This window comes from Melanotaenia boesemani, chromosome 8 (genome assembly GCF_017639745.1).
Source record: "Melanotaenia boesemani isolate fMelBoe1 chromosome 8, fMelBoe1.pri, whole genome shotgun sequence".
Lineage (NCBI taxonomy): Eukaryota > Metazoa > Chordata > Actinopteri > Atheriniformes > Melanotaeniidae > Melanotaenia > Melanotaenia boesemani.
In genome coordinates, this window is record NC_055689.1 from 27,497,777 (window position 1) to 27,522,810 (window position 25,034).

The following is a 25,034-nucleotide window of genomic DNA, read 5'->3' on the forward strand; positions in this document are numbered from 1 at the left end:
CTGCTGGATTGCGGCCCTCATAGGACCGAATTGAGTAGCCCTGCTTTAAACTAACTAATAACTTGTAATGTAGTTCCTTATGTTTGTAGTCTTTCCAAAAAATTTTAGTTGAGCTTCATAGAAGTCGAAGTGCTTCCATAATTTTGCTCACAGCTCTTCAACTCTGGACCTCGAGAGCTGGAGGTAAATAGCCCTGCTCTAGCTAACTCTGCTGGAGAGTATGCCAGACAGATTTCTAGCTCAACTGTCTAACTTGTATGTGTCACTTTCTGTATTCTTTCTTTTTGTGTTCCATCAACATTACCTTATCAGTTGACATATAAAAAATAGAATTTTGACATTTATTCACTTTTAATGTTTTTTCCTCAACAGGTAATTTGGGCCCAGTCACAATTCCACCCCCTTGGCCTAACCAGCCCATTTGGCAAGGGAAAGTACTCCTTTTCTGTTTTTGTGATTGGTCACCTAGGCCTTTAACTGTAGCTATAAGGGTCATTTAGATTGCTAGATGACCACCATTCCTTGGTCTCTACAACAAAAGGGGCACTTTACCTCTGCATAACGGCAGTACAAGGGGAGGAATTGAGATTGGGCCTTAGTCTGCATCTAAAGGTGGAATTTTGCACAAATATGGGTGAACTGCAATTCGCCACAAGATATTAGCAGTTATAGTACAATGTCCCATTAAATATAGGTGTTAAACTATTTTCAGATCATTTTTATTATGCTATTTTTTTCATATTTCACACATCTTCCTTTAGGAAACAGGGTTACATCACAAGGGTTTTCTGCTGTTTTTTCACCACATAGAGAAGAGAAATAGAAGCATCACTAAAACAGTGCTATGGACTAACCGAGGTGTACATAAAAAAATGAAAATGTGGTCAATTTTTAATGTAGCAGCATTTGATGTAGTGCAGTGTGTGCAGAAGCTCTCTGGCAGAAAAGTGGCATTGAATATTAATGAAGGAATAATACTGCACATATAGAATTGGCTGGAGAAGCCCTGTTGAGACCTTTTCCTCTACAAGACCAGTGAAAGAGAATAAAGCTGCTATAAATTATTCTCCGCTTAGCTCAGGACAGAACAGAGGCATGACACACATTTTACTTTCACAGACACTCTGTCATTTAAAAGTGACCACACTCAGCAGTTGTGTGTTGATGCGTGGTTGTGAGAGCGAAAATAAAAACACCCTCATGTCAAAACAAGGGTAAAGTACACACAAACACTGCTCTGTCAAAAAAAAAACTCCACATCTCTGTCTGATTTTCCCAAAGAGATCCATGTGTTTTAGACATTTTACCATACATTTTTAATGGGCTGGCTCCCCCTCAGGGGTCATGTAAAATTTATTGAATGCAGAATACAGTGTCACAACTGTCAATTACAGGGAATAAAAAGATGCTCAAATCACAATCACTGCAGAAATTGGAGAAAATACAGAGGAGCAGTTTTCTAGTTAGGTTTGTTAAGAGCTGAAAGACACCTAGCGTCACCTCCCCCTCCCCCATGCCCCCCTTAAAACAGCATTTTAACATTTAATTCGTGTATCGCTCATGTTGTTGTCCAGGGCAACTACAGTAGATTCTTTTCACACTTTGTAGCATTGCCAAGACATCTGAATAAATAAATGATTTATTCAACGGTGCTCCCATTGCTGCTGAACGACTAATCTCAAATTTGAGGAACAACCCTTTGGCTTTTCAGATACACAACAGCCGTGTAAACATACGCCAGCCCTGCCCCACCCTAAATATCTAAAATCTAACTTTCTCTTGTTTCCGCTAAGTGCATTTTCCAAGAGAATTAGGCAGAAACTCTCAGCAGTCTCCGGTTGTCATCCAAGATTTTCTTGGCAAATTAAGATGTGGCTGAATTAGAGTAGCTGTGAGGAAGAGGCAAAGACTTATGAAACTTCCTCTATATCACAAATGAACATGTCCCTGTCTATATCAAAGAATAACTCAATTCAAAGTACATTGCTTTTAAAGTGGTCCTGGATTCCCTGAGGTGTTGGCTAATAAATTCGCCAACCACAGCCCCCTTTTGGAAAATCAGACCAACTGTCTTTTATCCACATGCAGCCCAGTTCTCCATTGTTTTGATCCTGTATGGCTTATAGATGGTGCATTATAGAATTGATAAAGTACATTGTTTTATTCTTACCTTGAAGTAAAAAAAAAAAAAAAAAAAAAAAAAAAAGACGAAATGGAGCCAAAGCAAGCCAGCACCAAGCAACAATAACATTATCTCAACAAATCAAAATCAATACATGAGAGACCATTTGTGGGGGTTCAAAGCCAATTAGCCCAATATCCAATCAATGAGCATGCCCACTCGACGCCATCATAAAGGCCACAATTTATTACACACTGCAGGGGAAGCATCACACACAGGCAATAACATCCATCTCAAATGGATGAGTGGAGCTGTTTTATCTTCACCTGAGAGTTATGGGAGGTCATAACCTTACCCAGAGGTTAACAGCGTAAACAAGAATCAGAATCAAACTGGAAGACGAGTGTCCTAACACAATACTGTGCTGTTAAAATAAATCAGTTTTTTGGATGTTTTTGTTTTTTTTGTGTGTGGTACAGGTCTTCTCTGCACACCAGATTGCAGTTTCCTTTTGGTCAGATTACATGGCATTATCTCCAATGAATGGATGAAAAGATGCAGTGGAATTGCATTATGGGCGATTTAGATTTCTATGCAGCTTTCTCCATACCAGAGACTAACTGTTTGCAGGAATTCTTCAGCCAGTCTTTCACAAATCCCCTTTACTTTATTAAAGTTCAGCACTAAACTGCTGAAGTACCAATACTCCGTTTCATGCAGATCTGCAAATTTTCCCTGGCAAGTCAGAGATACAATGGACATCTGCAGGGTCAAACTTAATTTGGCTCAGAGACAAGGTGGACTCTGCGGGGTAGGTACCACAGCAGTGTACCAAAGGTGATTTTGAGGCAGTTTTTCACAGTTAAAAGGAATCATTTAACTACTGTAATTTGATCAGCCTTCATTTTCAGCATGCAGTCTGAGAGTGGATGGTGGGAAAAGTATTCATTTCCATAAAACTGGTGTAAACAACATGATGACTGTGGAGAGGATTTGACAAGATGCCAGAAGTTTTGAGTGATTCCTTTGAAAATGTCACAATCCAACAGGTACATGAGAGAAATTAAGACAGACTGCAGTCAAGTTGACTTTTATAGATGCCAATCAGTTTTAAAACAGACAAAGCTGAGGGTGAACACATGGGAGGCATGTATGGCATCCTGCATTATTAGCCTGCAATTGAGAACAAAGGAAAGTCTGCTTCAGACAAAAACAAATTGGAAGAAATCTCAGGAAGGGCTTAACAGAGATTAATAATTGGTCTTAGATATCTTTTGTTTCACTTAAAATCTTCCAAGAGTTCACTTTCAGTGCATATAAACACACATAACTGAATACATATATTTCGTAATGACATAATTTCACAGTATGCTTCACAACACAAGCCAGGGTTTATTCCAAGCTGAGTGAAGCTGCAGTTTCTAAAAACAGGCTTGTGTGACCCACCTAGCACGGTGACAGTAGCTCGGGCGGTGCGGACTGGCATGGTGAAGATGGAGCAGGTGTACTCGCCCTCGTCAGACAGCTGCACGTCACCTATGGTGATGGAAAGCTCCGTAGGTGTGGAGCGGTGCAGTTGGATGCGGTTATCTCTCAGCGCTGAGGGAAGAAGAGGAACAGGATATCAATAATAAGAAGTGCACTTTATAAATTGTTCAAGGTGATTTAAGTGCTTCTTGGTAAGAGATTGCATCTAAGGGATTGTTACAGTTGTCAGACTCCTTGTTGCTTTTGACCTTTAGTGAGTATTTTCTTAATATATTACAATCCTACTGTAAGCCAGTTCTTATTTTTAATACATAGGCATTTTACACGCAGTGTTTAACAGTATAATAAAGGCAAAAAGAAACTAGTAAAAAAAAATCCAACATCTCAAAAAGAAATTTAATTAAACAAGCAGAACAGTGAACAATGTAGGTCTTTGATTATGATTTAGGACCCCCAGAGAAGATGTTGAACTGACTCCCAAGGGAAGCTGTTCTGTAGCCAGAGACTCGGGACACTGAACATACCACCCCGTCTTGTTCTCAGTTTGGAGTGAGATATCACAAGATCTGAAGGGCTCCAGCAGGAATATACTGTATGGCATTAAAAATTTACTCATGTATCCTGAAGCCTGATTGTTCAAGGCCAAATACGCACAAAGAAATAGAGAATTCATGTCTGTACACAAAGTCACTGTTCTCCAAAAAGTACTCTCTAGGGTACAGAAATGGTCCTTCAGGTAGTAACTGTGTGCTTTTTTTATGTTTGAAAGGTGTAAAATGAACAGCTCAGGCTACATAACTGTACTTTTATAACATTGTAGATTGAGTCAAATAGATTGGTTGAACTTGTTTTAGCTTATTCTGAACATTTTTTTTCAGTCCTGTAACTATTACACTTAATAGTAGGATACATTGAATTGTAGAGTAATGAAACAAGTTAAATCCTTCTACCTGTCATCACAGTAAAGCCCTTTTTTTTTTTTTTTTTACCTGTTCTACCTTTTCAATAAGCTTTTTGGCTGTTTACATGTAGATGTTGGTATTCTTTGTGTCCTGTCTTAGAGACTGTAGGTGGGAATGTTGGAAGGAGGGATGGAAAGATGGAATACATGTAAATGTTTTTGGTTGGCAAACAGAATTATAAATTCTTAGTGTTCTATAAGCTGTATTACTGACACCAGGGGAATTGTTCACCACCAGAATTGTTCTCTCACGGATGCAGACAAGTAGTGGCAAAAAAATGTACCAATTTGTACAATGTGTAGTGTTTGCACCCTGCTAGGCAAGGCTAAATTATTTATATAATTCCAGCCTCCGACTGGAATTACATCATCACCATCAAAACTATCATCATCACCATTACCAACAATGTATAATTGTTCTATTGCCTCAGTAACTTGTCGTGTGTTAGGCGCCGTCTTGGTCTGATCATGTCTAAATGTGAACAGTAGAATGAAGAGGATTGTTTACATACAAGCTGTCATTGAACCAGAGCATTTAGTGGCCAATTCATGGTCCAGATACTTTTTATTGTTTTTGTCTGCTATGATCATCTTGAACAGCGAGAACAGCATGTTGCTGTTGTCCAATAAAAACATATACACTGAAAAGTTGTAGCTGTGCATTCAAAATTTAGAAAAAGTCAAATTAAGTTCACCCACAAAGACTTTAGTGCATTTTAGGTTCATTCTGACGTCATATAAAAAAGCTTAGAATCCCTAACTTTTTAAAGTAGTTTATATTTTGGTCCAGAGCTGTTCAATGTTTTGTACAGTAGTAAAATTTTAAAATAAATTCTTTGGCGCACCGATCTGAGAACTGGAGTGTTATGTTCCCTTTCTTTTGTCTTTTTGAGGATATGAGCAGCAGCATTCTGGATTAGTTGCAGCTGTCTTCGTGATTTTTTTTAGCGACACCTGTAAAACCTCCATTACAGTAGGCAGGTCTGCAAGAAAACAAATGTATCTATTGTGAGGATACCTCTACATGATTACTTAGAGTGCAGAAAAAAATGGTGATTTTGAGTTTAATCTTTTATTTGATGTGTTGTGAGAACAGCTGGGGTCATCTGAGAGTGATACGGGCCTCTGATGAGCATTTCTTCTGCAGAGGTTTTGACCACCTTTAAGGAGTTTTCGCTATAGCAGGAGCAAGTGCAGTGGACATTGCAATTACAGTTGCTGAATAACCAACTTTAAAAAAAGACACCTTTTAGGTAAACTTTTAAGTATTTTTGTAAATGATTCAGAGAATTTTACTGGATAAAATACTAAAAGTTCAGTTTTACTGAGATTTCACTGCATAAAATTTAAAGCCATTCAGTTGCTAATCTCAGCCAGGAGACAGAACACTTACATCTGGGAGGTTTTGTAGATAAGCAAAGTTGTGTTTTATCAAACACACAAGTAACCATTTGGAGAAAATGGTCCAAAGGAGTGCATATAAAGAATATAAATAAATAAAAAAAAAAGCTAATTCCTGATGCATCCCCAGGTCAAACCAGCAAAGGAAAATGGATTTTCATTAATTAGAATTAAACTAACTTAATCCTGCTGCATTTATACTCATACATTTATACTTATACAAGATAAAAAGGGCAGAGTGAGAGAGAAAAGCACAGATGTTATGAGGGTGGCGATGATGAGGGATATGAAGGAAGTGGGAAATGACAAAAGAGAGAAGAGCAATGTGCACTGAACCTAGAAAAACTGATGAAAAAATGTAAGACAAGAAGTCAAGGAGGATGGGAAGAGATGTAGAAAAGGAAACAAAAAACATCTGACAGAGTGATAAGAATGAAAAAGACAATTAAATGTGGTTTAAAGAAACAGGTAGAGTGGATGATGTAAAACCAGTGGGAGAAAAAGGAGAAGGGAAAAGGAAGATATACAGGAAGACGGAAGGAGAGGAGCCATATAAAAAATAAGTTGATTCGGGGGGGAGGTTGAGATGGAAGAAAAGTAAGACAGAAGAGGGCACACATGATCTAGAAAAATAGAAGTAGGGATGTAGTCAGAAAATATAATGGGTAAGAAGAAAGAATCAAACTGTGAAAGATGCACAGAATTTAAATTGCAGGAATGCAAAAGGTAAAATAGAAAAGAAAAGAAGTGGTAGAGGTGTTTAGAGAAAAAAATGATGCAAGAGAAGGCGAGAGAGGAGATGGAAGAGCGATGTAGATGAGGTGAGAGCAGTAAAAAATAGCAGAGATGTAAGCATGAAGAAGGCAAAGGAAGACAAAGAAAGAGTGGAGAGGAGATGCAAATTGAGGAGAGAAAACAGTAGAATGAAACAGAGGAAACATAAATAGCAAGGAGGATAAGGAAGAAACCACGAGGGATGGGTGTTGGGGGGAGGATGGGGAACATAAGAGAGACATAAATGGCTTTGTCATCAATGAGAAATCCAGCCATGAAAGAGGGAGAGAGCACAAGCGACTGAGATGGATGATGATGATGAAATGCTACGAAATAACCACTCGTTTCCGTGATAGCACTGACCTCTGCAGTGTTTGTGCTGTGTGATTGCTGCCTGTCTCCTTGCCTTCCCACCTGCCTGTCTATCTGCATCAGATGTCTATCTGTCTATCTGTCTGTCTCAATAAAAGTTTTTTAGCTTTGCTCCATGGGACCATTATGCAGAGTTAGCTTTTCACAAACAATGATTGAATTTGTAGCAACCAGAATTGGAAGAAAGAAGATACCTGCAAAAAAAAAAAACTACTGTGGTCATATACAGTGAATAGTCCAGTGGATTCATTTCCACATTTGAAATTGTGTTAAGTTACCTCAGGACAATTCTTGTGGAATCAGAGCAGATTTGTACATAATAGATGGAACAGCCAGGATGATTGCCTACAGAGACAGTTTGACTGCAAAAACTAAAGAAAATTGGTTAAGCTTTTGGGGTTTTCCTTTTTATTCAGTGTGTGGTATCATTTTTTTCTTTTTTTTTTGAGCATGAGCATGAGCAACAAAGGATGTAATTTTCTTCTACAGAAGACACTGCTCCCAAACTGGCTGAAACACCAACATACCTCAGGAGGAAATGTGCTGCATTTTACATAATGTCCCATTGACACTGATCTACTTAAAATAACAATACGAGCAATATAACAGCATCTCATCATTTTTTTCCACTATAATTTCTAAATGAGTTCATGATGTTTTTTAAATCATATTTAACTTTCTTTTTTTTTTTTTTTATACAGATAGCCCTGTTGAGGCACAGGCTCATTTACAAGAACAACTTGTTTAAATTTTTCATTGAGAATTATCCCAGTCTTTTCTTCCATTCTAATGTATATCACCATAAAACACACTTATATTTCCTAGTGGCTCGTTCAGGGTGGCCAATTTTCTGAAAATGAAACTGAGCATAATGTTAGCTTATTTTCACTAGTTACAGTAAACTTAACCAATCCTTACTCACTCACTATTATTATGTAGACTTTGGTCATTGCATCAACATACACCAAGATCTAACTAATTCCAAAACCATTTTACTCAATATCCTGTATAGTTTGGATGCAAACAAAGGAATTAACTAATTGTGGGTATTTTAGAGAAAAAATGTAACAGAAATGGTTGCAATAAATCAATTCTTCTTTGGCACACCCATGCTTCTCTCTGGCTGAAACCTATAAGCCCATTCTCTGAAAGTAAGAAGGTCCCTGTATTTATCTAAATGCACTTCATTTACAAATGTTCAACCACTGCTATATGTACAAAAAAAAAAACTACATGTACAAAAAGTGTAACCAGCAATAATGACAGTATTGGTTGTTTTACCACCAACTGTGATCAAAAACCAAGACACCAAATCTTGTCCATGAAAGGCTAAAGTTGTCAAATCTGCAGATTTCCTCCGGTTGTAATGTGCTCAGTTATATCTGGGACTAACCGATCATAATGGTGGTGTTACAGTGGAGCTTACCAAGTTTCTGTGGACTGATATGAAATCTCAGCTACTGGTGAAAATCATGGCAACTCATTAGATAGCTTTATATGGAAAATCTAGTTCCCATGTTGCCATGATCCATATTCAATTTACATTCCCATGAAACGGATAGCAGATGGTTATTTCCTTCTGCATATTCATTTGTTTTTTGTTTTTTTGTGTGATTGTTTGTTTGTTTTTTTGTCTTGTACGTGCAGGAGCCTCTCCTCTGAATGGCCAGCTCCAAAGGTCTGAATAAAAACCAGCTCCTTTTCCACATCAGCTCTGTTGGTATGTTTGTAACAAGGGAAGCTGACAACTATCTCATCACATAGAAAAGCCACAAACACAGCATGCGCTCATCTGTTGAGCACTTTTTCACCACCATCACACAGATATTTGCATTTTACCAACAAATCCATAAAAATAAGGAGGAAGATAACCACGTAGCATACAAAGCCAGCTTCAAACCCTTCGGTGCCACTGAATACGAGATGCACGTTCGTTTATGGGATCTGGCAAAATTTTTATTCAGCAGGGAAGGACATAAAAATTTGGATGAAAAATAATGCACTGCCCACGAGCAGGAGCCATGAACATATTTTTTTAAATATAAGCAGAGCAAGACTTAAAAAAAAAAAACTTTTCTTTTTTGTCTTTGTTAGGGCAGAGTCTGGCATATACAGTAAGTATGCAAATGAATCAGGATATAAAAACATTGACTTTGATTTAATGAGGACGTTAAAAAGAGAGTATGCATGGGTCAGACTAGAGATGAGTGTGTCCATGTGTGTGCAGTTTCACACTGTGTTATGGCTGTTTTCCCTTCTTATTGTTTACTTGGTTTCTCAGTATTGACTCATATCTCTATCATCTCTTTGTCTTTCTCTCTGTCTCACTATTATCTCCCTGTCTCTCCATGCATCTGCTCGCCTGTCTATGTCTATTGCTCTTCACACACACACACACACCTCTGTTTCTCTTGGTATATTTTCAGTTATTTCATCCAACACTACTTTATCTTCATGCCTTATCACAAAGCAAGGTCACAACATTAGTCTTCATGAGCTACCCACTTTTGTGTGGGTGTGTGAGGCATACGGTCACTCACTCACAAACACAGTGAAACACACACACTTTCACACACTTATCCATGCCCCCTGGACCTTGCGCTCAACTATCAGTCTCCTTAATTCTCTTCTTCTCATCTGTACTCGACCCCCCCCCACGCCCCCTCCTCCTCACTCCTTCTTGTTCTTCTTCGTCCCCCTCCTTACATCTCACATATTTCTAATCTTTTCATACCCACGGCTCTTCCTCTCTTTTTTGTTCTCTCTTTTTTCATTATGACCGATGTATACCGCTCGCACATACAGGTGTGATGGATTCCCAGAAACGATAAGATATCTAGTTATGGGGGCGTATCGATCAGGAGGCCCTTGAAAATTGCACGTTTAATCTGATGTGGACAGCGTAAATAGTCTACCAAAAGACACTCTGCACTTTGGCTTTTGTATCTACAAATAGGAGGTGTAATGAATTTCTTAGTCTGGATATAAACTGGATTAAAGTACAAGGCGTGTGGGTTATATAACAGGAGAATACAGCTGAAAAGTTAAAGTTCTGTGTATTTGTTGGAGAGAAAATAATATCCGGAGCACATCCAAGGCTTGCATAAACATTAAGCTCTGATAGTAGTATAATTTTTAAAGTTGCGAAAATATAAAATGATTCACTATTTATTTCTTTCATTTATAAATTAGTTTGGCTGCTCAGGTCATTTGAAATAAAGTCTAGACCAACATTACTGCTCTGACAAAGAATAAAAGTGGTCCACATAATTTATTTTACATTCACCAGTAAAATGGTGTAAGTTCTGCTACATGTTTTTCCTGCTCTTCAGCTTTTCCAGAAGGAAAATATCTTTAGAAATATGCAATCTAAAGTCTTCACTGCTTTTGCATGCAAAAGTATGCAGCCCTCTGATCTTGTGTCATTTTAGGTGAACTGTCTGTGCTCTGCTCCTAACTGTGACAACAGGGCCTTTGGGATTTGCTACAGTCCTGTTTTGTCCCATTGAATGACTTATTCTGCACAGCAATAAGACTCATGGCTAGTGCAGTATTAAGATCCATCTGCTAACCAGACAAGAAACACACGGGTTCTTGGTAATAATGTTTAACTAATGAAGTGTTTCAGGAGCACAACATGTTACACTAGAACCGTCTGGTCTTAGTAGCCTCATTTTCAATATTGTCACTAACTGTTTCATGGGCAATTTTGCATTTATAATCATATGGAAAAGCACAAGTGCGGCTCATTTATGACTCATGTAGTAGCATATTGCCTTGTTGCAGCAATTCCAAATGTGTCATTCTTATGGTGACAAATAAAATTGTTTTTTCAAACCTGTAGCATCTCTGAGATACACAGAAAGTGTCTATGATGCTGGTAAAGTAACATTTGATACCGCATGCAAACAAAGCGTATACATAAAAAAGCAGAAGGGTTTGTGGTTGGCCAATTTGTTGGACATTTGTGATAAAACCATTGATTTTTGTTGTTTTAACCTTGAACACTACAGCTCGCTTTCACTTTGAGTCCCCTCTGACAGCATTGTTTGTTCTGCTTTACTTTCCCTTTCTGTGCCATTATACTTTATGCACTTAAACTGTTTAGTTATTGTTGGTAAAAAGATCATGGTTTGGCTTGAAATGCAGAATTTTGCAATGATAATCCTGTTGGATCAAAACGATGCTAAAGGATCCCAATGAAGTAGGAGAGTGTGTCACGCTGGAAGGACAGACATTGAAAAATGGACACAGGGTCTGAAAAATAAAGCCAGAGGGCAGAAAAAAGAAAGAAACAAGTTAGAAACAGGATTATTTCTGTCTAATAAATCTGGTTGTACTTCGGTACCTTATAACATTGTTGTAATGCAAATTAATTTAAATGATCTTAAGTAATGGGGAGAATGTGCTTTAATATGCAGGAGCATTTGCGATGACTAGAGGATGGCTTTTAAGCATCTCAGGTTCCGTCAAACTCCAATTTAAACCTGTCAGCTTCTTTCATGAAATCCTAGGACAATACATCTTGCCATATGCCATGATGAGCTCATTAACTAATATTGTGATTGGTGTTCTGTTGATGCCTTTGACAATAATTTCAGACATTAGGCCCTAAAAATATACATCTTGTCCAGTCAGATTACACTTTACAGCTCATGTCCAAATATGAACACTGCTGGCTCCAACAACCCAAGATAATATCAGCCAGATGCTAACCTTCAGGCTATGAAACATGAGCCTGCAGAAGTTATACAGTGAGGCCAACCTTGTACTTCACTTGTTTTAACACAACATACCATGGCTATATGAAAAGAGGAAAACGGATCATGGATAATGGGTAAAATGGATAATGGATGGTTAACTGATAAAAAAAAGTAAAACAAATGGTGTGCATTATTTTATATCAAAGGTCCAGTGTGCATGATGCAGTGACTTAAATTGTAATTGGTAAAATACTCCCCTACCTACCTACCCCCCAATGTGAAAAATCTTTTGATACACTAATGACAACATGAATATTCCTCTGCATTTTCACTAATAGACTGACCCGAAATTTACACACTGGAACTTTAAAGCTCCGCAAGTGAAAAGTAATGGATTTTAAACTATCTGCAAATCTGAGCTGCAAAGATGGAACACGTGTGCACTGGATACATATAAAGTGCAGGATGTTTTTACAACCATGCAATCCTTCTGCTGCTGCATCTGTTGCTTGTGTGTGTTTAGCCAGACAGTGGTTGTTGTCAGTCTGTCAAAACCAAGACTTGATGCTTCCGAAAACATCCAACTGTTGATCTGGTCACAGAAGCTATTTTTTGCCCATATTCCCCTGCCAAATTCTCCTCCTCCTCCATCCTCAATCTCTCTCATGCTCTTTCAACTTCAAACATTCGGGGAGAAGAGGATTCTGTCCCAACACATACTGTGCGTGCATTCCTGTTTCATCTGCCTCATGCCTCCTTATGTCTTTCCAACTAAGTTTCCACTCTGCCAAGAACTCTCTAACATTCAAATTTGATTTACTGGCACAACAGGGTGGAAACCTAAGTTGGTGAAGCAAAGTATATCAGTTACAGACCAATATTTTTACATTTCTGTCTGTGTTTCCCTTCCAGCTTCTCCATTTCTTCGCCTGAATCTCATTCCACTTCTCCATCCTGTTTCCCTCTGTCAATTTTTCCCTCATTGATCCCATCCTCCTCTTGTCCTGCCTTGATATTCTCTTTCTTTTTCTCCTTTCTCCTTCTCTGTTTTTCCTCTTCATCATCCAGCCTTTTTTCATTTTGTTTTACATTTCAGGCATTTAGCTGACACTCTCACCAAAAGAGACCGCCTCTTCTTCCTTCTTTTCGTCGCTCCCACACATGTCGCCTCCATCCTCCCATCTGTTTCTGAATATCCTCTCCAGCTCCCTAATTATCCCTCCTTTCTGACTGCTGATTTGGGTTCAGTGACCGCAGGCTTCCCTTGATCATACTGTTCTCGCTGATCTGAGAGCGTAAATTGATCCTGGATCAGTGCGCCAACTATGAAACGCTTGATAAACACACACCCCTGTCTGTTTCATCCCTCTTTACCTCCACCCAACCACCCCTATTTTACCCTCACTTGTCTATCCTGTGCTCGTTGACAGAATTAAAATATAAAAATATTTTTGTGGCTGAGACGCAAATGTATGCCAAATCAATGTAAAAAGCCTAAAGGAGCAAGATGAACCAAACTTTGCCCAAGGTGGTGCAAAGTGAAGCAAGAAGGCAATAGTTCCACTTGAAACTTGAGAGAGAAATTTTCCCAATGTTGTATCAGCTTAAGTAGCACACCAACGAAATCCTGCTATGTTGTATTTACAGTAGAAAAAAAAAAAAAAAACACTTATTAGGGATTTCAGACCAATAACACTGACAAATAACCATCCGGAAAAACTAGATTACCTTGAAAAAGCATTGCTTATTCTGGCTGGTCAACATGGTTCAACAGGATTAAAAAGAAAGCATAACAGAATCACTCTGAAGTCCAATTCTTTTGCTCATCTTTCCTTACATTCATAAAAAAGAAAACCTGAGGCGGTAATTACCGTGCTTTGTCAGTGCTAGCTTGCTCTTTTTGAAAGACTGTATGCCATTACATAACGTTGATTTTGTAAGGCAAAAGTTTAGACTCCATCCATCCATCCATCCATCCATCCATCCATCCATCCATCCATCCATCCATCCATCCAATTTGTTGCAGATAATCCGGGATTGGGTCACGAGGGCAGCTGCCTAAGCAAGGAAGCCCAAACTTCCCTTTCCCCAGCCACATTTGCCTGCTCATCCAGGGAGATCCTGAGGCATTCCTAGGCCAGCTGGGAGATGTGGACCCTCCAGCACATCCTGGTTCTTCCCCAGGGCCTCCTCCCAGATGGATGTGCCCAGAACACCTCACCAGGGAGACAGCTTACCTGATGCCTGAGTCACCTCATCTGACTCCTCTCGATGCACAGGAGCAGTGATTCTGTTCTGAGCCCCTCCCAGATAACCGAGCTTCTCACCCTACCTCTAAGAGAGAACCCAGCAACCCTGCAGAAGAAACTCATTTCAACCGCTTGTATTCGTGATCTCATTCTTTCGGTCACTACCCTTTTCCACTTGAGGCAGAACCTCATTCCTGACCCAGAGACTCCACCCTTTTACAGTTAAGGATCATGGTCTCAGATTTGGAGGGGCTGATTCTCATCCCAGTCGCTTCACACCAGGCTGCAAATTGCGCCAGCAAGAGTTGGCGATCACAACCAGATGAAGCCAACAGAACCACATCATCTGCAAAGAGCAGAGACCCAATTCTGAGGCCACCAACCTGGATCCCCTCAACACCTTGGTTGCACCTAGGAGTCCAACCCTCACGGGAAACTAATCTGACTTACTGCCAAGAAGACCAAAGACCAACCTCTGGCTGGTGGGTGGGTACTCTGAACTGCTGCTCAGTGTGGAAGCACAAACAACAGTCAGGACCCATCCCCCCACCTTAAGGTGAGGGGAGGCTACCCACCAAGGTAATTGTCTTTTTGGTGAGATATAGCCATTCCTCAACCAGTTTTTCATCTTTGACATGAGTGTATTTTTACAGGAGCACATAGATGCACATGTATGATGTCTCTGATTTGCAGTCAGCACACATCACATCTATCAGCATCAGTAAATGACTCAATAGTCTCAGAGGCATGTGATTTTGAAATATTGATTATGAAAATTTGAACCGGTTCTTAATTCCCATCCCTATCTTTAATATGACTGCAGGAAAATAATCTGTTGGAGTTTTTGCTCATGTCAGAGACTGTATAGAAACTAAAAACAACTCAATATTTATTTCCTATTATCTCTGTATCTGTGTATCTGTGATCTGTCTTGTGGCTTTTACCAAATGACATGCTCCTTGAAGTGACCAAGCACGTCCTAAGCCTATTATTCCAATGAGAGATGACAATGTAAGCATACAATCAGATGACCACAAGCCAAGTGAAATACTACAAATATTTTTCACAAATAAAACGTCTTATGAACATTCAGACACTAACCAAACCAATGAATAAGGAGAAAAATCGTTTTGTTTGATGCATGTCTGTGTCTGTTGGTTACTTTGGTTTGTTTTCTATGAAGCTAAACTATTACTCCTAATATACTGTATTCTTTGGAATATAAAAACATGTATCTCCACATCAGCAAAAATAAAAAGGGATCTTAACCGAAGGAAGTTTTTAATGCTAGGATGTTGAATTTAGTTATCTTTCAGTTTAAATTTGTGTCAAAATCACACAAGATCTAAAGGAAAAAGATGCACTGTGCTTGCAAATTATTAGATAAAGGTTAAGAAAACTTTATTATCACCGTTATGCTGCAGTCTCTTATTTATTTTTCTATGGTCTGGTGTTTCACTGCAGCCTGAAAAGGTCACAATTGCCAAAATGTCAATTCTTTGAACTAAAAATGGGAAACCTCCCCCTTTCTTCTTTCAAGGAAAAGAAAAGGTAGACAAAAACAGTGTTTATACGTGTGTGTGTGTGCTCAGCTTTAAGTTTGGCTTATTCATCTTTATTTTAATTTCCATGGCCGAAAGGCAAAAAGTCCATTTCAAATAACACCGTGAATGTTTTTTCATATATTTACTTCATTAACCTAAAGAAATACCACCGCATTTTTAACTTTGAATTTTCTGTGCACCTTTCTCCTTCTACTCCTCACTCTCACCTTCAATGCGATTATTTTAAGGACACACAAGAAAAATAAATGTTTAAATAATTTAAAGAGAAACTACTGACAAGAATTTTTTTTTTTTCTCAAGTACTAGGTTTAAAAACAGAAGAAGAAGAAAAAGACAGTCTCCTCTGCAGTCTTTTGGTCCTGTAATGGTTGTTGTTAATGCATTCTTCAGAGAGCCTTTCAAGATACTGGGAAAACGTTGACTGATGTGGTGTGGATCAATAGTTTTTTCAGAAAATGTCAAAAATAAATAAATAAAAGAAAATGACCTCTCATGGCCTGAATTTGAAGTAGTTTCTTGCAGTGTGTTGTAAGCATTTGTTTGGGCAGAGATTTGGACAATTTGACAATTTTTTGGGCTCATTTCACCCAAGTATGCTCAACACCATCAACTTTAGAACTACTTTGGGTCTGTTAGTGATGAAATGATTAAGTCAGAGTCAGTTAGGGCCATTGCTACAGTTACAGGCGACTTACTTTACCTCCTTCATCTAAAAAAGAGCCTTTTCGTCTGGTTTGTAAATCACTGGAGAGCCATTACCTTGTAAAATTGCACCAAGGCAGATGATAGTCTGTCTGATGTCTGCTGATATGCTTTTATGGAAGGGAAAGAAACTTGGATGACAAATAAATAAAATTACATAAGGACCCAGAGCAAATGCATCATTTTCTGGAAAGAAAATGTGTTGGCAAAACCTCAAACTACTCTGTGAGCTGTGTTTATTTTCTCACAAAACATGAGGGTTAAACTCTACACCTGATCTCTTAAAACTTTATAGAATGAACACAATCTATAAAGTTGGGAGTGTTAGTAAGAGAGTTATATGATGTGAAAACAAGATGCGGTTTCACACTAAACAAGATAATGGACTATAAAGGCAGATGAGTCTAACACATTGCCTTTTAACACTCTACAACCATTTTCTTTTTTCAGCTTCTATATCACAAAAAAGTGTTTTTGTCGTTTAATCTTTTAATCAGCCACTCTCGATTAATCCTTATTTCTCTGGATGAAAGTCAATCATTGCTTAATAAGTAAATGCAGTGTTCAGTTTGTTTCGTTGTCAGGTAGTCTTTTCAGGGTGGAGGAAACTTAATCCATGGCTTTGTGTCCAAGTCACCCAATATGCATCTGAGAATTTCGAATAATTGCATAAAATCCATTTAAGACACTGTTAGTCTGAACATTTAACCCCACTGGTAGCGTAAAGTGTTTTTATTCACCATCACGCTGAGATGCACTTTGTCAAGACATTTATAAGTCATGCAACTTCATTAAAAACAGAGATCTCAAGCATCCAATGAGATGTGAGTTCATATCTCAAACTTGGGTTCATTAGACAGTAATTGAGCCATTAGTTGCAAGCTAATTAAATAATTAGTGAAATGTCTCTCATAGATGATACTGAAAAAAAGTGCAACTAAGTCTGCCGCAGGAAGAAAAGTGTCTTTAACCCAAACAAAACATAAAAGCAACCAATCTTATTTATCCACTTTTTTTCTTTCGTAGAGCAAAGCAGACTAAATATGATCCATTAAAAAAAAACATGCTTGAAGAACTCTGTGTCAAAACTGAGCAAAGTCTGAAATAAAGATAAACAAATCATCTGAAATCACCTGAAAGCGAAACAGAATTTCTTTTAATGCTGTTAAAAGTATTTGGCCATTAAAAACTAGCTCTATTTTCTCTGTTTCACTCCTTTCATTTACACTCAGTCTGGAAATGTACAGCCAAAGTTTTACATGCAGCACTCACATGATGACTACTTTTGAATGCACAGGTCAAGAGACAGCAGGTGCAACAAACAATTGCTCATGATTATACCACAAAATAAAAATCTTAAATCAGTATTAAAACATTATGCTGACTCTTAGCAGGCTAACTTGAACATGTTGGCAATTTTAGAATATAAATTATGCATGCTATAATGGCATCATGTTTAAAACAACAGACCTCTATGGGCACATATAAAACATTCATTCATTTATTTTCTTAACCTCTTAGTCCATTAAGGGTTGCGGGTAAGCTGGAGCCTATCCCAGCATTAACAGGTGAGAGGTAGGGTACACCCTTGGACAGGTCACCGGCCCATCACAGGGCCAACACACACAAACAACCACACACACACTCACTCACATGCAAACTCCACACAGAAAGGCCACCGCCCTCAAGGTTCAAACCTACCCCCAAATGGTTAATCCCTTTTTACAAACTCTCAAACCTTGACTTCAGGAAACCTGGCTCAAATTTCAGCACTTTCTATGTTCTACAACTTCTAATATTGCAGCACAGAGCCGAGTTCAGGATGGCTGCACAGAACCACATCAACAGTCTGCAGTTGCTGTGATTTATTACCACTGAATAAAAAGGAACTTTACCTTGTGTTATAATTGCCAGCTCTTATTAATAAAGGAGCTGGTGGTGTGGAAGGAATAAGTTAAGGTCTTACCTCTTGTAGCTTGTTTTAAAACTCTTATTGTATCCCAGTAAATATAACTGGTCGGGAGGGACACAAATGAAAATGTCACATCTGCATAAATCACAGCTTCATGTATTAGAAATAACTGAAAAATTGTTCCACAAAACTTAAAAAAAATACCAATATTGGTAGAAGGAATCTATTTAAATCAGAGAAGTAATCAAATTTGTCACTCTAAGTGCACTCTGATATTGTTTTATAGAAAGTTAAGCTTCAGTTTTATTAAGCACAGTCATGTCTGTATATTTAGTTATTTAACTTTGTTTCCAGGGAGATTTGTCTCTCTGCTGCAAAGATATAAGCCTGCATGTGTTGCACTGTGCTCACAAAATATGTGATGAGAGGTCAGAGTTTAAAATTAAAAAAGCACAGACTGTCAGTCAGGATGTGCATAACTTTGTCATCCTTCTCTTACAATAAGAAAAATATACAAAGGTCAGTCAGCCTCAGCTGAGATTCTCCAGTTGCTCTGAAAGTCTTGCAAACTATTCCAGCGAGTTCATCTGAGTGCCTTTAGTTCAAGGAATGATTGAAGATGGATGACATTACATGGAAGTTTGAGTTTTGTGAGATATCTTAAGACTTGCTGTTGCTGGAGGAATCTGAGACCGTATTCACAGGTGCAACTCACCAAAACAACTCTGCTTTTTAGTTCATTTAAATCATTTAAGATGAGAGCCTCTATTAGAAGTAAAACAGAGCTAGTTGGCTGCCGTCTCTTTGTCTTGATTTAAGCTATTTTGGTGTTTTTGCCTCATGTCCATCTCTTTGTCTCACTGTTAGAGCCTCTCTTCCTGAATCCTGATTCTATGGCACTAATGTAGGAACCCATCTGTTTTCATACTTCTCTAGCTGTCTAATCACCTCTATTAGCAGGTCTTTTTTTCTCTCCTCATCCACCCATCCATCCACTCCCACTTGTGTCCTCCAGGGTATCTGTAGGTCCTTAAAAGGGTCTTAGAATAAATTATCTAGAATTAAAGCCTTAAAATGTATTAAAACGCCCCGTATTGGCCCTTAGTTATCGGCTTATTCATTTCTGCCACAGACTGACATGTTCCTCTGCACTAAATGTTCACACTCAGATTAATATGGGACAGGATTAACATAAAAAGCTTTCCTTTTTTTTTTTTTTTTTTTTTTTTTTGGTCATTGCATCTGGTTTAATAAACACAACTGGGCTTTATATCCCTTAACAATTAATTTCCTGTTATGCTTTATCTTTATTTTGGAAGTTATAGTTGCAGAACTGTCATTAGCTCTGCTCCAATGGAACCAGATTGGTTTCCTTAGTTTTGTTACTTTAAATTTTTCTCCTTTTTTGTAGTCAAATTTAGTCTTTCTATTCACAGTAATTTAGTTTTAAAATGGTCTCTTAAACGTGGCCACATGCTGTTCCCTTGTCTCAGTGAACCACTTCTCGTCTGAGCACAGCAGGGTTAAATTTAACTGATATGAAAGACTTTGTTTGCCTGATGAAAGCCAACCTGGCTTTGTTGACCTGACACAGAGATTTGAACTGAATTGATGTGATCCTGTGACTGAAAGATCAACATTTTATTTATTACAGTACTGATTTAGATATTTAATCATATTTTGCATTATTTGCGAGAAGGTACTTTCTCAATAAACTAAATCCAAGGTTTCTTCGCTATTATTTCTTTCCCAGAATCATTTTACCTCCTTACTTTTTAATATCTACTCTTGCTCTTCTGTTAGGCTAAGTGATGATGAAGATATAATAGTATTCTGCATTAAATAAAAGTGATCACATGATTATCCCACTCTCCCCTCTGTCTTTCAGTTCTTCCTCTGCAGTGTGGCGACCACCAGTGTGAGGAACTGACGCTCATCATTTTCTACTTCTATCTCTCATCATGCTGTTCGTCCTCTCCTCAGCCTGGTGCACGCTGAGCCGTGTTGGAGTGAGATGGTTAGGAGTTCTGATTTCCCTCAGTCCCCATCTCTTTCTCTTCTTCACCTCTCTTCTTTCAGCTCTCTTATTTTCTCTCCCTTTTCATTCCTGCTCAGGCAGATGCTTCTTACTCTCACCTCTCTGTGTCCCGCTGTCTCAGCTTGGAAGCACTCTGTCTGGGTTTTGCTGCACAGGCCAACTGCATAGATGACTTGCTGCTTTATCTCCATCTATCATTTCCAAAGTGAAGCACTGAGAAATTTTCGGGTCTCCCTTTTGACTCTATCATGCTTAAGTTTTTAGAGTTAACCATCCATTTATTTAACCTTCCTAATCTGTTTGATCCCCCAAAGACTTTTGCCCTTTTAAAAATGACAGTTTACTATTGATCATCTTTGGCTAGTCATATATGGAGACAGCCACATTTCAAACTCAAAGATGTTTGCATCCCATTTCCAAACAAAAGTGAACATTAGTTTATTTTTATCATGACCATCCACCTCTAAAGTTACAGTAATAATTATCTCTTTGAATAACAGTTCACAAAATTACAATGTGTGATGTAAAAGAAGCCTAGCATGGTGATTAACCTACGGATAATTATCACTTAACCTTCTCCATGCTCTGCTATTTAGCATCTTCCAGCTTGATTTCAAGAGCTACAATTTCACTGTTAACAATCAGTCCTATAGCTCATGAAACTGAGCTAAGATTCCAAGCATCAAACAGCAAATAGACAAAGTTAGTCAGATATTACTTTTCAAGATTTTTCAAGAGATTAGTATCACTACAGTATATGTTGCTAAGAGACCTCTATTTTAATGTGGAAAACATGATGAAGCCACTTCCTGTGAAACTTTTAGCCAATCAGATTGAAAGAAATGTCCAATCAGGAGCAGCTAAAGATTAACAAGTGACAAGAAATTTCTGTCTGTCTGAAATGACAAAAATGTCTATGACAGGAATAAAGCCAAGAAGACATTTTTGATCCATAGTGGTGCCAAAAACTAGCGCTGGAGTTGGTTTTGTGAGGATAGCAGGTAAATAGTAGCATAAATAACTGTAAATAGCCCCCAAAAAAATGCTGGGAAGAAAAGTATAAATATGTAAATAGTTTTTTGTTGTGTTTGTTTCAATGCCCATATTTTTTCTCCTGAAAGCTGAGACAAATGAGAAAAGGCTTGGTCACTGTGGATCTGTGGATTATTTCTACAGATACTGTCAGAAATAAATTCCTTTTTTATGATGCTATACATTCAGTTGACATAATTTTAGCACTCATACTGTGACAACTGAGGCTGTATCTCTGTGGCATTTTGGCCAAAGCATGAACACATTTCATTTGGACTCGTCAACTCATGAAAACGGAATATCTCCTTTAAAGTAAACCAAAATGGAATTAAAAGAAGACATATATTAGACTGATAATCATCCAGAATTAACCAAAAGTGTCAAGAAATGTAGAAAAAGATAAAAACTACTGAAAACACAAGAACAGTGAATATATTAGCTTTTTATATTTGGTCCACAACCTTAGTTGTATCACAAATGACAGCAAATGCTCTAAAATTGAGATGCATGTATTTCCATTTACTTAAATATGTTTTTTAAATCAGTGTTTCATCGATACAACTGTTATATATAAACAACTGATAGAGACCCTTTGGCTTCTATCAAAGTTACATAACTACCAAGTTTCTTTTAGTCTGCAAAAGAAAGAAAGTCTACAGAGTGGGAACAGAGACAGTGGTGATCTGTAAAATCAGCTTTAGGACTTTACAAAGTAGGCGGCAGTTCAAGGTCCAGTATTATGTTTTTACATTTCAATTTCAGACTTTGTTTCATGTCTAGTCGCTGTTTGGTGAGTCCGGGAAAAAAACTAACTTAGAAAAGAAATTGATCATTTCACAACATTAACCACACGCTGAAATGCTCCATTTTTCTCTGTTGCCGCGGTGACTAGTTCTGCCCCTGTATGCACCCCAGAAAACAATGACAACTCACAAATTTAGTCGTTTTTTATTCTGGCATGTTTTGCACTGTGGACCTACATTGTTTGAAGACGTTTTGATTCAGCTCCATTCAAATGATTTTTGTATACATTTTGTCTATTTTGAAAAACTTAATGTATAGTTTCTGTTTTATTACAAAACAATGGACACTTTTAAAGTTTTTTATAATATAATCCTATCTCCCTTTTCTTCACCTGACTTTTGTCTCCAACCATTTCTCTTTCACTTCTCACTTTCTTATTGTCCCCCATATCATCTTTATCTGTGACTATTAATGCCTCCATTTCTTTGCCATCTTTTTATATAGTCAATCCAAAGAGACAAGATCCTCTTTTTCTTTATAGCTACTGCACTTTGAAGAGAAGAATTTGTTAGTTAAGCTCTCCTCTCCTTTCCTTTCCTTTCCTTTCCTTTCCTCTCCTCTCTCTATATCTCTATCTCAGGTCTCTGCTTTGCAAAATACAGAATCCACTACACATGTCAAACTGCAGTGGGGAGCATCTTCTTTTGCTCTCTCTTGCTCCTCTTCATTTTCTCCAGTACTCTTCTCAACCCCCCTCCAAAGAGGCCAAACTTTAAGTGTTGTATCATAACGAGAACAGCCTCTCTGTCTATTTCTTTTCCCTCCAGTTAAAACTCCATCTGGAGTAACGACTTTCTGGTCTCTTAATTTGTCCTTCCCTCCCTTATTCTCTGTTGCTTCTCTCTGTTTTCCAAATTGTCTGTAGCAACAGTGTTGGCACTCTGCAGTGAAAACTTCTCAGCCTGCACTCGTCTCTATTCTCGTCATTCTCAACTCTATCACTCGACTGCTGGACCTCTGCTGTTAGGTGTTGAATTAGAGCACATGGGAGTCTTTCTAGCTCTCTCGTCGCTCTTTTTTCTAATTCTCCCGCAATACCATGTCTTCTGTCCATCTGTATCCTTCAGTCCTCTTTTAACTCCGATGTACAAATGCTGGACCACAGAAAACAAAATTACTCCAAAAGTTCTTTTAGTGAATCAGACTTCAAGTTGGCTGTAAACTAATTTGGCTTTATCTATTTCACCATATGTTTTTATCTTGCCAAATAAAAAAAATAATCTATTTTTATTTCAGTCGTTGCCCAGTATAAATACAGGTTGTATTAAAAGCTGGATCTTCTGCTCGTTAAGCTATCAACTCACACAAAAATCAGTCATCATAAAACTAAGACATTTAATCATTGGGTGAGGCTGTTAGAACCCGACATATTGATGCACTTTAATTCATCAGACTGAGGTTTGTTTGGATCCTCTGCTTCCCATTGTTACATTTATTGAGCACTTTAGGCTCCTTGCGGTAATAGAAAGAAAATGTGTTTTCTTTTACACTTGCTTAAAGTCTTTGTTTGTGTCTTTTCTACTTCAACAAAGCCTTTGACCCTCTATGTACAAAGTAATTATCAGTGCCTTGTTCAGCAAAAGTGCAACAGAAAACATCCTTATTGGAAATCCATTGCTTGAAAATTAGATTCATATGGAGCTAATATGCATTAGTAATTATGTTTAAAGCATAATTCTTTTTCTACTCCTTCTTTGGTTAGCACTGATCCACTTTGTGTCACATTACTTTAAGCATCAGATAGCAACCCAAAGCTAAAAAGAAATGTGTAAATCCAAGATGCATTCAGTACACAGTGAACACAGTACACAGAGGGATTTCTTACACATTCAAGTGAAATATGGAAACGAAAGAAATGTGACTATCTCTTTGAGTTACAAAACATAACTTGGGCTCTCTCCAAGTTTGGTTCTTGCAAGATTCGTTATGAGTTTTTTTGTGCTAAAAGCTGTGTTCATGCTAAGTTCTACACAAATCATAACAGTTTCCTTTGAGTAAAAATAGCCTTTAAATACATGTAAACGAGTTAGTTAAAATGAAATCATATTAATTTAAATTTCTCAAAGTTTAACACCCAGATAATGGAGTTAAAAGTAAAGTTTCTCCATGTACTCATAAGTTCAGTGAGACTTGAACAAGCCAAGGTCTTTAGAGTTCTAGTGTTCCTGTCCTGGCTTTTAACCCAGAAGTAATAAATCAGGTAACAAAGGGATAGCATGAATATCTGTTCAGCATTGTGCTGACTGACTGAAAGCTAAACTGTCATGGTTTTGGTCTGTGATGTAATAGCTTAATCCAGGGGTGCCTAGCTCCAGTCCTCAAGGGCCACAATCCCTGCACCAAAACCATCTGACTAAAATTGATGAGTAATTGTGCAAAACGTAATAGGCTGTTGGATCTATTTCTTTTGAGTCAGGTGTGTTGAAGCAGGAAACATTGGAAAATCTGCAGGACAGCGGCCCTGGAGGACCGACTTTGGGCAGTCCTGACTTAACCACAATAAGCTTAATGCTAACAAGCTAATACAAACAGTTTGACTTATTTCAATCAATAAACAGCCCCCTTCCCATGCATTTATACTGGGACAGGAGAGTAATGTAATCAAACAGTCCAGCTAACCTCGACTTAACTGTGTATGAAAATAAACTGACAGCCCTTTCACACCGACAGGGCTCCATGCTGGTTTTCCAACATTTTCCTCATTTTGAACCAGCTAGCATGTTCAGACTAAAAAAAGTTGGTTTAGAACTTGAAAAGTCAGTTCTCAACTGGAACCAAATAACTGGTTCTTCTTCATGAAACTGTGACATCGTCAGTGAGCAAAGGCTGGGTTCACCTGAAAGCCAGACTAAATAATCAGTAAGCTAAATAAAGTGAAGAAGGGATATCACGACAGTTTAAGAGGCGTGGG

General features: G+C 38.1%; 1 protein-coding gene across 7 annotated transcripts in view; it reads right to left on the reverse strand.

Moving 5' to 3' along the window:
• The window catches only part of cadm3 (cell adhesion molecule 3), a 109,382-nt gene that overhangs the window by 41,180 nt on the left and 43,168 nt on the right, over window positions 1-25,034 (reverse strand). For all 7 annotated transcript variants that reach the window (XM_041991981.1, XM_041991983.1, XM_041991980.1 and 4 more), the window contains exon 4: window positions 3,569-3,721. In XM_041991981.1, coding sequence (XP_041847915.1) covers window positions 3,569-3,721 — 153 coding nt within the window. The remainder of the gene's footprint in view (window positions 1-3,568; window positions 3,722-25,034) is intronic.